Here is a 12,753-nt window from a genome sequence, read left to right on the forward strand (position 1 = left end):
CCCAGAACCTCCGTGCTGTGGTTTGTAGTGAACTGTGTTGTTTTACTGATAAGCTTCTATTATTTTGACAACCCTTTTAGTCAGTGGGCTTAATTGAATGTAGTTAAACAGCACCAAGAACAACATCTTCCAAAGCTGATAAACTGAATGGTACAACAATCAGTGTGGGGTGTTTATATCAGCATGAGATCATTTTCACTAGTGTAGCTAATGTGCACGTGTGCTTCTATGGTCACAACGCTAAGCTCGGTTTGTAACAGTAACAGCACAACCAGCAGATGGCAACAGCCAACTTCACTCAGTCATCTGAAAGCATTTTTTTTTTTTTTTTATGAATTCCTTGAGCTTTTAAATTTCCTGCATAAGTAAATTTAAATCTAAATTTAGCTCAATAAATGGAAGACACTTTCCTGCCTCTGTATTGAGGCGCTTGCGTACGGTCTCGGGCTGAGCCACAGCTTTGACTTCACCCTACTCTCTATTGCAGCAAGGCATTTCACTCAGTAGACACAAGTTAAAATATACAAACACTTTTATTGTAATTTCACAGTCATTATTCACACAACATGGAATAAACAGGCGAGACCAATTTCCACTTTAGTGTACACATACAGCAATGTCAGTTCATGTAGTGGAAACATAGTCATGGCACTGAGTGGTTGAAGTAGCAGTGGTCATTACAATGACAAGAAAAAACACATGTGACAATATCTTTGTGTAACAGGTGACAAAATACAATTCATTTTTGAGAAGAAAGAAAGAAAAACAGTTTAATGTTAGTGTCATTTTTCAAAGTACGGTAGGTAAAACAGTTTGAAGCCTCTTCTACCACGCACAGCACAGCTGATGTAGATCACATGGTACACTGGTGGAAATAAAAGGGAGTAAAGTTGTTTACTGGCACAGCCGAAAGTCAAGTTATTATAAATTATAAATTATAAATATTTACCTCCAGGGATGAAGAGAAGAAATCCAGGTACAAAGAAAATGGCACTGGAAACACCTGAAGGGACGGTTTGAAAGTGATAAGATATTCACAAACACTTTAAAAAATCTTTAAAAAGGATGATATACATTGCTGCTTATAAGTATTTGTACCCTTTAGACTCACAGATGTGCAATATTGGTTAATATACAAAATAAACGCACAATATTCCTGTTTCACTTGTTTGATTGGGATAAAAATCCACAGATGTTTTGATTTGTTCTCATGCAGAAATATAGAAAATTCTGAATTGTTTTATTTCATCTGCACGTAGATAAAAAGATAAATTATGAATAAAACTAATTATCAGACCAAGGGAAACTGTAACTGGAGAAAAGAATAGGGACCAATCTCTGGCTTAAACGGCGAGTCATTAAGGAGAATATGTGTCTGAGTTTGGACGAGAACAGCCTGTCAGGCAGACATGATATGGACTAAACCGTATATACTAACGCAATTATCGAGGCGACAAAATCAATAACAGTATCAATGTTCCTGAACATTTGACAAGATAACAACTCACATTTGATGTTTTTTGAAGATGAAATGGTACATTACTACCTCCAATGAGGTGGACTCAGAGAAAAGGGCTCCAGGTTTACGTGAGTACCCTGAGACAACAGTGCCCTTTAGAAGATTTCACAGCTAAACTGGAGAATAGCAGCTGCTCATATAGCTGATGATAAAAGACGATAGAAATGATCTTGTCTTCCATTTGCACTCCACCGGATGACATTTTCCTTTTATGTTAGGGTTGTGCTCATTTATCTAAAGAGCATATTTAATGCTTTGTCTGAGTGCGAGAGATGCTCTGCTCAGAGAAGCAGGACGTGACTTATTAAAATTACAGAGTTGTAGTAGTCGCAGTGGTTAAGATCAGCTATACGCACTAATTCAGTGGGAGTTTCTGATTTTATAAAAGGTGACTGATTTATAAAAAATAAAAAAAATCTGATAATTGAGCTGAAATGAGGTGCCAAAGGAATCATTATGAGATGCAGTGTATGGCTTTTATTTCATGTATAGTCAAACGTGTTTTTTGCACCTTAGATGAATATCAGAGTTGTCTGATTAGTACAATGGTTGAATTCTATGTACTAGGAGGAACTAGATCATGTCAGCCTCATAAGTACAGAGGTATATGTGAAAGGTGTCGCCATACTCAGTATACAAGAGCAAATGTAATTAATGAGAAGAAAACATTTAATCTCAGTCAGTACATTTACATGCACGTGAAAAAAAAACAATTATTGCCTTAATCTGACTTTAACTGGACAACTTAAGTGCATGTAAACGCGTTACTCCGACTAAAACCAGAGTTCTCCGTATCCGACTAAGATACCCAGATAATACAATTGGAAATCAGACCTAATCAGACTTTAACTGGACAACGCATGTGCCCATGCTCCACAATTGCTGCGTCAGAACAAAAACATCCAAGAAAGTCGGTTGCAGATGAAGAAGGTAAAGAGAGCCGAAGAACCACCTGAGGGAGAGAGCGCATCTTATCTGCGCCATAAGTAGCACCCACATTATGAACAAGACTTAAAAAGCTGTACTATTATCCATCTTGTTGTTTGAGATGTGGGTCTGTCACCTTAGACTCCAGTTGTCTATGTCTATTATATGATGTGATATGTTAACTGGAAAGGGGGCCAAATTAACCCGCTGAAAAGACAAATATCGCCACCTAGTGTGGAGGAAGAGGACATGTTCCTGTCAGTTATTTGATTTTCTTCGTTGCATGTGAACTGGGACAAGGACCACATTCAGAAAGTCAAATTTCGAGCACAGCTCGATCAAGCTGTGACAGTGTGTAACATAAAGAGGGCAGTAGATGACGTCTGTCCCCTTAATATTTAAAATATTAGAATATATTCTCAGTCGTCTGTGTCTTTTTCGGTCTTGTTAGTTTGAAGCTGCTCTTGAAGACAGTTTACTTCAGTTTTTATATCTTTTAATGTAACCACATTAAGCCAGGGTTCCTGGATACACATAGTCCTCAGATAAATGCAGCACTACTTGGCAGAAGAAACATAACCTGAGACAATCATTAATTGCATTTGTTTGATTTAACCAAACTGTACAACTGTCCAAGTTCGTCCCTGGCAATTTTTGAGTTACTTATTTGTAACAGATGGTGCTGGATATATCATATGAATGTAAAATCGTGATGCAATACAAATAAAAGCTCTTTTCATTCACATCAGTTAAAAAAGCAAACATGCTGGGTAGATTGGCCTTGATGACTCAGTTGAGAAGCTCTGTCACAAAGAGATACGGGCTTCGACACAATGGTGCTTTTCTCCACAACCCAAATACACACATATACATACTGTGCATATGTATAATCATCACAAAGGTGTGTTGTGTTGTCATTCTTTGTATTTCTGCATTTGTTTTTTGTTTCTTTCACTTTTTTCTCGTGAATTTACACACATCCCTATACAGTATTTGACCTGCCAAAAACTCAGTGGTTCCCTTACCTGCATTTGGATTCAGCTGTATGATGACACCTGTGAAAATAAGAGCTACGAGGAAAGAAAACACAAAAATGCATAAATGAAGATGCCACTTTCTATTGTGAAAATTGTGTTTCGATCCCTGAATCACTGTGGGGACAAAGTTCACTGTGCACAGTGCCAAACATTTCACTGAGTGACACAACACTTATCAGACTACCTGGTGTAAAACAACAAGTATGTCTCTGTGCTTTTTAAATGATTTAACTATAATTTTATGAGATCCTTCCAATTGAAAACCAAAAGAAATTAATTGAATCACTTAACCCCCTAAACTTTGACTATAGCGAGAGTCACTGCAGCACAATTTCATTACACAAGCTACAATAGAAACAGAAAATAATCATTGAAAACACGACAAATACTTGAGAATGAGTTATCTTTAACAGAGCAGCAGAACCTTAACACAATATTTAATACATCATATGACTCACCGACTCCAGTGATGAGGAGGAGGAATGAGGAAAGAACAATTCTTTTGTTTTTCTTCACCAGCGGATGAGACACCCACCTGAGAAACAAGTGTTTTTTTTAAGTAAGTCTGAAGTGTTTGGAGACATTTCTTCGTGCGAGAGATATTTGATTTTACCCGCAGCAGTGTGCAGAAAGCTGGGTGACAGAACTCAAGGTGCTGAAAGACCACTGGGAGCTGCAGTAAGACAGGGTAGCAGGGTCACTGTGGACGGAGCACAAAGAGAGTCGATGTCACATTCAGAGCACAGACAGGACGAAGAGAATGAGAGAGAGAGAAAAACATCACATCACGACTCCCACCTGATTTTGAAGAAGTTGTTGAAAGAAGAATTGCCGCTGCTGCCCAAGACGTCTTCATTTTCCAGATTCTAAAGAAAGAGTGGACAGCGAGTGAAAACAACTTAACTAAATTTTCATGGGATATACGTCGAGCTGGTCCGTGTGATTGGGTCCAAATTCAAAAAGTTAAAGCTGGTTCTGATAGAAAGGTGTCAGAACACACAGTGCATTGCAGATTGCTCTGTGTAGGACTGTCCATGCTAACCCACGTCCACGGCCTATAGCAATACAAAAGGCATGTGAGCACCTGAATTCAAAGAAAATGGCCTGGGCGGATTAATAATGTGGCACCACAAGCCTTACCTATTCCAGTGAGGGGTGTGTTTGGTCTGCAGTAATGTCCAGGTGGTGGTAAGGGTCAAAGTAACATCCACATAAATGCCAGAGCCATGGTTTACCAGAGGAACATTACCTTCTAATGTGATCATCACTGGTGGGTGCTTTACACTGACCAGGCGTAACATTATGTCCACCTTCCTAATACTGCGTATTGGCATTGTGAGGGTGTCCTGTGGTGTCTGTTATGTTGTTAGTGGGGGGCCAGTGGGTCCTGTGGGTTGAGGGTAGGGGTCTCTGTGGATCAGGCTTGCTCCAATGCATCCCACGGATGCTTGGTCAGTTTGGGATCGGGGTGAATTTGGAGTTTTTCATGTTATTTGAGTTGGTCCTAAACTCTGGTCCTGCTGCTGCCATCAAGGAGTGTCATTGCTATAAGGTGGGGGTGCCTGGCTCTGGTCCAAAAGGTTTCAAGCACAACATTGTACTGTAACAGGACGGCGAATGTTATCTCCTGTCAGCTGTACTAATGTTGTGGCTGAAGCATAGATGGTGTGTGGGTACCTGATACTTTAAGTTACTGTGCTCAGAGGAGCCAGCGGCAGCAGGCGATGGGTGAGTCTGGGGCTTGGAGAAAGTCAGAGGTCCAAATGTCATCTCTCCTCCCTCTCTGTCCTTCCACCCCTCTGTCTCTCCATCAGACACAGCCCCCTCCTCATCTCCCTCCAACGCGAAGGCATCGTCGATAGTAAACTGCGTTGCCATGGTGATCGCCTCTCAGAGGTCGTCTGGCCTGATGTTCACTGTTGTTCAAGAGCGAAAAACACAATGTTTACCACAGGAGAAAGAAAATGACATCTTCAAGTATCATGTAGTGTTCACATTAACGTGGGACAAACAAACAGAGCTCAAGATATGGAGCTAAAACTCAACTTTTCTTTAGCGTTTCTTAACGCTCCATTTCTTTTGTTGTTGTTTTTTTTTTTTTTTTTAATGTTTTATACCTAGACGCACGTTTTATTAACAGGGAGCTGTGTGTGATAAAAGTAACCACTCAGCTCAAAAGGCGACTATAGAGTAATAAAGTGCTGCCTCAGTGTCTTGGTCTGCGTGTGAGAGCGGACGGGATGAACTAGCAGCTAACGGGCTCTGTTGTTGGTCTCAGCCATTGTTTGTCCTCTTTCCGCTTCTTCTCGATCAGATGACCAAGAGGAAAACTTACTGTCTTCAGTAAACCTTTTCTCCACCGAGGCGAAACTCCACTTCAGCTTCTTTACACGCGGGTCACATATTTCTACGCTTTGGGAGAAGCCTGTGTAAAGCCTTCCGACAAATCTTTAGTTTTTCATTTCCTTGTGTGAAGAAAGTGGGAAAAGTTTGCTCTCCGCTTTTTCTAACACCCGGCACTCGATTACACAAGTCTGATTACGCCCAGAGAGAGAGAGAGAGAGAGAGAGACAGAGAGAGACAGTGGTCCGGAGTGGTCTGGCTGTGTCAGCCTACTTAATCGAGTATCGGTTTGTCGATCGACCACCAACTACACGAAGAAATAAATGACACCAAGTTTTCAAAAGTTACTCTGTTAGAAAAAGGTTAAACCGTTAATAATAGAAGAAATGTTACCGATTTAAGGCGTGTTCAGGTTGAGTGGGAAATTTATGTTCATTGGTAATTTACCAAACAGATGTACACAGCTGTTACCATGTGACCACCGTGATAAGAATTGCTACTTTTAAGGCAAACCTCGAAGGATAACGACCAATAAATTGTTGTTTTGTAATAATTACTGTCTAACAGTTTCCGTTTAAACAGGTCTTGTGTTATTTAAAACAATACAACCATTAAACCCCACAATGGGCCGATGAAACGAATAATAACGGCCAATTAGTTATTCATAATAAAATAATTTTATTTTAATAACTGCACAGAAAAAGGCATATACACTACGAATACACTTAAACATTTTAATAAGATTATGGGCAACATATCCAAATGAAATGTCCTCTGATATTATCAAGTCAAGACAATCACATCACATGAACAACTTTGAATGAATATTGTGATTTTTTTTTTTTTTTTTTTTTTATACTGATTTACAGTATCTAATCACAATGTAGCCATTTGATCATTTTAGACAACATGATGACTGTCCCACTGTGGACATGCTACTGAAGAAGAAATACACGTCACAACAAACTGAGTAAACATACTGTTTTTAACTGAGATCACCAATCAAACGTATAGTTTATTTTTATTTTACTTTTTAATTGTGCAACAAATGTTTTAATGGGTGAATAAATAAATTAAGACACCAAAACCTATTCACATTTTAATGGGTTGTTTTTCAAATGTTAAACTGGTGTTAAGGTATAAAACTTAATACAATTAGATTATATTCATCCCTCACTTTAAATTAAAGAGAATTCTTTGACATATTATAATTAATACCAGACAAGTTGATTAATCAGTTCCAATCCTAATGACCATAGTGAAGCCTTAAAATTAAACCTTACACCACATTCAGTATGCATAAAAAATATATAGGAATATTTTTTATTATCCATTTTCTCCATTTATTACGGATATTCGATTTCTATAAATGTTTCAGCTTAAATAAGAAAATAAAATCAGTGTGTCTCTCAGAAATGTACAACTTAAGTGCTGCAGTATTCTGCACTTGAAAAGAGCAACGAAATGAATCCTTTAACCCTGAAGTTCTCTGGCAGGTGTCCACAAATACATCAGCAATGCACCGTTTTCTGCCAATTGGCACATTCTCGGCTTCTATTTCTCTTCCACTAAGTGCTTGTCTCCGTGCAGTAAACCATGCTATGCCTGGAAAAACCTAATACTTTCATTACACAAACTGGAATGCGCCAGGAACATATTAGGTATCTCTAACCAATCATCCCTTTTACTGAGATTGAAGACAACAAGTCATAATCTCTGGACTGGTATCAGAATATATTAAAGCATAGATAAAAGTAATGAAGACAAAATAATTACTAGAATATAAATCATTCCACTTAGTGTCTGCTGCCAAGATGTGAAAGCATGTGATTTCCAGCAAGTCAGAAGACCTGCTTTATGCAAACAAACATCTCTAAACCAACAATCATAGATTAGTCACTGTTGGTTGCAGTTCAGGGCAGCAGACACACAGAGGTGGTGGGTGAAGTGAACACTGGGAGAGACACTGGTGGTAAAAACTGGAATCATCACTGAAATTGGAGACTTGGAAATCAAGAGCTGTGAGTTCTGTCATTTATTCTGTGTCCTTTATCAAATACAACCAACTTTACTGGCCTTATATTAAGCAATAGTGTTTTAAATGTGTATATTTAATCTTTACATTTTTATGGGATTGATCTTTGGCTGAACGCATTGCAAACTGAGGCTACAATTGTGATAACTAATCAGTTTTAAAAGTTTTAATGCAGCAGGATATCAGCGCTTCAACAGATTGCGCCACATATTGATCTCCTCTCCGGCTTGGTGCCATATCCATTTTGAAATCCCGTTTCCCTCTCTTGGCAGATGAGACGACAGGCCATACTTTGCCTCTTGCTGCAGCTCATTTTTGAGGTAAAACGTAGAGCCATGTCGTTGCAGCTCAGACAGGCCTTCTTGACTCCTAAATCTGTTCGGCTTTTAACGTTTGATATCTGGTTCAGCTTTCCTCGTGCACGCGTCTCCGGGTGACACCTGGTTCTACTCTGGAGCTGCCCTGTCTCTCGTTTCAGTCCGACTTCGCTGCAGAAGAAATCAGCTGGAAATTCAATGGTCTTCTTGGGTTTCTGTTTTCAAACAGCATTTCACAGACATACCCGCTCTTATGTGTATTTCATTTTAACATGATTTCATCTTCAACACAGGCGAAGATTTAAGTGTTGGTATTCAGTCACATGGCTCGGTCAGTATTAAACAGAATGGGCTGGTCCTCTCCATATCCCCCGTAACTGCTGCCAACGAGGGCGGCTACGAGTGTTTGATAAAGGAGAGCAACATGGAGCTGGTAAGAGTGTACAACATCACAGTTGATGGTGAGACACACTTCTCTTTCATCATGAACACATGCATCTTTTATTAATACACAGATTGGCACAACACATTTTCCCTGATTGTTTCCTTCTTGTTTCTTCCTTCAGCACCTATTGCATATGCCATCAAAGTAACTGAAGGCACCAGCATTCGCCTCCCGTGCTATCTCCAACCTTCCACTCAAGCCGAGGCCAATGCACTGTGGTTCAGAGTCACAGGTGCTGGTGGGAAAACACAGCTGAGTCTTGAAGAGGACTCCGCAGAGGATTTTCAGAGAATGGAACAGCTTTATCCGAACGACCCCGATCAGACCATAATCATCAGAAATGTCGGCATGAAGGATACTGGGACTTACCAGTGTGAATCTACAGCGGGAGAGAAGCTCAGCACTGTGGATATCATTGTTGTGTGTAGGTTTCTCTGCGCTGAGATTTAATTACACTGAACTCAAACAGGAGACGGTTTAGAATGTGTTTAAAGATCCGTTCAACTTTGTTTCAGCTCCTCCCACCTCTCCTCCGTTCACGTGCTCCACCGACGCGTGGGAGCCCTGCCAGGACGAGAACAGCCGCACAGGGGGACCCATGCTGCAGGAGTCTGTCACAGAGTTTTCCATGAAGCTGTTTTCTTACTTAAGAGAAATATATCCAAACACCAACTTGCTCTTCTCCCCTGTCAGCATCGACGGGGCACTCTCCCATTTGTTGCTAGGTAGGGGAAAAAAAACAAGCATACATATGAACGGGAGCGTACCTATCTTCCCCGGGTCCCTAACCCTAACTCTTTTTTAAAAAAAGGGTCCTCCGTTCCCCAGTCACATACAAAGCGGGGAACACGGGACCCGGGGAAGATAGGGATGATCCCCATATGAACACGTTGGCTGACATGTGTTGTCAGTGCACGTGGGCAGAGTTTTGTTTTTATAATCGTACATATTTTCTCTTGGACTAGAGAAGAAATGAAGAGAGCATCAAGAGATGGATGAATTTGGGAAAAGGGAAAAAAAAATACAACAGTAGTTGTCCTTTTGTCTTGAAAGCACAAGTAGGCAGGAAAAACAATGACTCATTCTCTAAAGACCACTGCTCAACTTCGAAATGTCACAGAGGCTTTCTGTATCTGCACTGACTGTCAGACATATAATGCAGGCCTCTATACTGCTCTAAAGTGAATGTCTTTCTATATTAGGTCTAATTTTATATTGTCTTTCACCCTCAGGTGCGAGGGATGACACTCGCAGAGCCATTCAGCAGGCCCTCTGTGTGTCCCATGACTTCTACTGTGTTCACTTCCAGATGAAGAAGCTGAGGGAGAAGTTGTCCGACTCCTTACAGATGGCCTCCCAGATCTTCTATAGCCCACGTACGACCGCTTCCACAGTGTGAAGCGCATATTAATCCGGTGAAAGAACGATGAAAGAGAGTGGCGGTGAAACGATTTTCAGTGGCTCATGGCGGCTTCTCTGATCTCTCCCTCAGAAATGAACCTGAGTGAGTCCTTCAACAACCAGTCCATTGAGTTCTATGAGGCGAAGCCCATGAAGCTGCTGGAAACCAACGAGCAAAATACAGCCATGATCAACAGCTGGGTGGCAAACAAGACCAAGAGTAAAATCACACATTTGGTTGACTCCGTATCACCCCTCACCCAGCTCATCCTGCTGAACGCCGTCTCCTTTAACGGTCGGTAAAGTGTGTGTGGTGGTAGTGTGTACACACAGGATTTAAAAGGAGTGTAAACTAAGCTGTGTGTGTATGTGTGTCAGGTCAGTGGAAGGTCAAGTTTAGGTCAAGAAAAGGCCTTTTCCAAAAGCTGGATGGTGATCTGGTGCCAGTGTCCTTGCTCTTTCATTCGAAATACCCCCTGAAAATGGGGTATGTTGCTGAGCTTAAGGCACAGGTAAGGAGGATCTAGACTGCTATACTGATGAAGGCCTGTAGAGGGTGCTGCAGGAACACTAATAGTATGAACAATACTGAAACACAAATCAGGTTTTGTTTTATAACCTACCCTGAAGATGATAATCACCAGGATGTGACTAGCGTACATATGGAGATGCTATCAAGATGCTAATAGCATGACACAGAACAGAAGTTAAACAAAGTTCATTTTAAAGCAGCACTATTAGAAACTATCTAATGTCCTGAAGAGTCGCTGAGTCCCACCACATGTCAGTAAATGATGCTACACGAGTCAAAGATATTGGGATGAAAAGTCATAAAATTACAAGAAAAATGTATAAATGTAATGGCTCCTGCAATTTCTTTTATTATTATTTCCTATCTAGATAGGGAACAGTCTGTCATGTTGCGTCCCCGTGTCTCTACAGTCCCTCAAAAGACACACGACACTTTACACTGAAATGGCAGCCATTAAAGGGAGGGCTGAGGAAGGATGACTCAGTTGGTTGCAATCCACAACACCACTGTTGGATGTCATTCACTGATGCTTTAAGGGAAAAGTCTTTAATGGGCTTTAGGCCAAGGACCCCCAAAGATGTGTTGATGGAAAGATAACGTCTTCTGCCTCCATTTATCCCTTTACCAAAATATGTGGGTGTGTAGTATTTAAATAAATTTAAACTTGTGGGGGGAAAATAAAAAAAAAAAAAAACATATAGATATATATATATATATATAAATGAAGGAACTAAAGCAGCTTGTGTCAGAGGATTTCTGACAGACTAGAACTGAAAATAGATCTCTTTTATTACAAATGTTTCCCAAGAATCCAGTCCCATGTGATCAAATTAGATATTCCAGTGTTTTCAGAAGGCAGGTGTTTATTTTATTTTGGCACTTTTCTGTCAGAAAATGTCCTTTTGTAGGTATTCTCAGAAGTATTTTAGAACTTTCCTGGAGAACAGTATGAATGCACTGATGACTCACCTTGCACCCTGGGGTGTACACTATTACTCTGCAAAACATGACATGCATTGTCAAATGTTCATGTCCTCCCGTCCCACTCGTCCATCTTCCCACCAACCTCTCAATTTAAACACAGGACATAAATCTGGGGAAACTAATAGTCTTAGTCGCGTCAAGTTTTCTGTCATAGTTTGTTGTGTATTTCACCAACTGCTACCAATTAATTTGGCATCAATTTACAGCTTAAGGTACCAGTTCACCACAGTCGTGTTTTTGTGCATGTGAGCACTCTGCTACAGAGTAACTCCTGTATATTTTATTTATTTATTTTCTAACCAAATTTTACCAACAGGTGGCGAAGTTTGCGCTCACTGGCAAAAGCAGCCTTTACATCATCCTGCCTCGCACCTACAAACCGACCGACCTGCAACAGGTGGAGGACAAAATGACAGACGTGGCTGTATATCAAATGATAGAGGAGATGGAGAGAACAGAGGTTCAGCACGTAGAGGTCTCTCTGCCCAAAGTCAAGCTGGACGTACAGCCAGACATGAACATACTTCTTAAGAAATTAGGTTTGTGCGTCCTCCATCTTGCTCTTTATCAAAGTGTTATTTATCATCTTTCTGTGTCTGGTCCGAATGGATCCCCCCTGCCAGCATCGTCTGCAGTCCTAAACCACCCCCTCCTTTCCTTCTCCAAAACAGGACTGTCCTCTCTCTACGAGGGGGCCAACCTGTGCGGCCTCTACTCTGAGGACAGGCTGGTCCTGGATGAAGCCAAGCACAGAGCCTACTTTGAACTCAACGAGCAAGGGGTTGAGGCCGGCGCCGCCACCAGTTTGTCGTTCTCTCGCTCCTTCCCTACCTTCTCTGCCATGCGGCCTTTCATCCTGCTGCTGTGGAGCGACCAGGCTAACGTGCCGCTGTTTGTTGGCAGAGTGACCGAACCGTGAGAGAAATAGAAGGAGGCCGGAAATCTAACAAATGTGAAGGAGCGCTATTGTTAACATAGGCCGCTTCATATAACTGAAGTTATTATACAACTAATTATTACAGTCTACACTCTTCCTTTATCAAAAAATAAATAAATAAACATGAATAAAGTCAGAATGAGTATGTTGTAGTAGTTGCTAAAGAGAGCGGGTGACCTGAGTGTGGAGCTGACGAATAAACACACGTACACTTCACATCTGCTGCCTGTCTTGTGTTGTTGAAGAATTAATCACTGTGTGGATCATTCAAAGGAG

General features: G+C 40.8%; 2 protein-coding genes across 2 annotated transcripts; one reads left to right on the forward strand and one right to left on the reverse strand.

Moving 5' to 3' along the window:
- Window positions 1-514: 514 nt before the first annotated feature.
- On the reverse strand, window positions 515-6,030 carry tmem134 (transmembrane protein 134). Its single transcript, XM_047575139.1, has 8 exons — window positions 5,819-6,030; window positions 5,161-5,399; window positions 4,282-4,349; window positions 4,097-4,183; window positions 3,942-4,018; window positions 3,472-3,516; window positions 950-1,003; window positions 515-865 (listed from the first exon to the last, which is right to left on the reverse strand). Exons 2-8 carry the CDS (start codon window positions 5,359-5,361, stop codon window positions 783-785), a joined length of 615 nt encoding a protein of 204 aa, XP_047431095.1. The 5' UTR covers window positions 5,362-5,399; window positions 5,819-6,030; the 3' UTR covers window positions 515-782.
- Window positions 6,031-7,723: 1,693 nt separating this feature from the next.
- On the forward strand, window positions 7,724-12,693 carry serping1 (serpin peptidase inhibitor, clade G (C1 inhibitor), member 1). The gene is made up of 11 exons (XM_047578947.1): window positions 7,724-7,847; window positions 8,134-8,181; window positions 8,271-8,379; window positions 8,472-8,639; window positions 8,745-9,047; window positions 9,139-9,348; window positions 9,856-9,999; window positions 10,116-10,319; window positions 10,403-10,536; window positions 11,857-12,079; window positions 12,212-12,693. Exons 2-11 carry the CDS (start codon window positions 8,134-8,136, stop codon window positions 12,457-12,459), a joined length of 1,791 nt encoding a protein of 596 aa, XP_047434903.1. The 5' UTR covers window positions 7,724-7,847; the 3' UTR covers window positions 12,460-12,693.
- The last annotated feature ends 60 nt before the right edge of the window (window positions 12,694-12,753 follow it).

This window comes from Mugil cephalus, chromosome 2 (assembly GCF_022458985.1).
Source record: "Mugil cephalus isolate CIBA_MC_2020 chromosome 2, CIBA_Mcephalus_1.1, whole genome shotgun sequence".
Classification (NCBI taxonomy): Eukaryota; Metazoa; Chordata; class Actinopteri; order Mugiliformes; family Mugilidae; genus Mugil; species Mugil cephalus.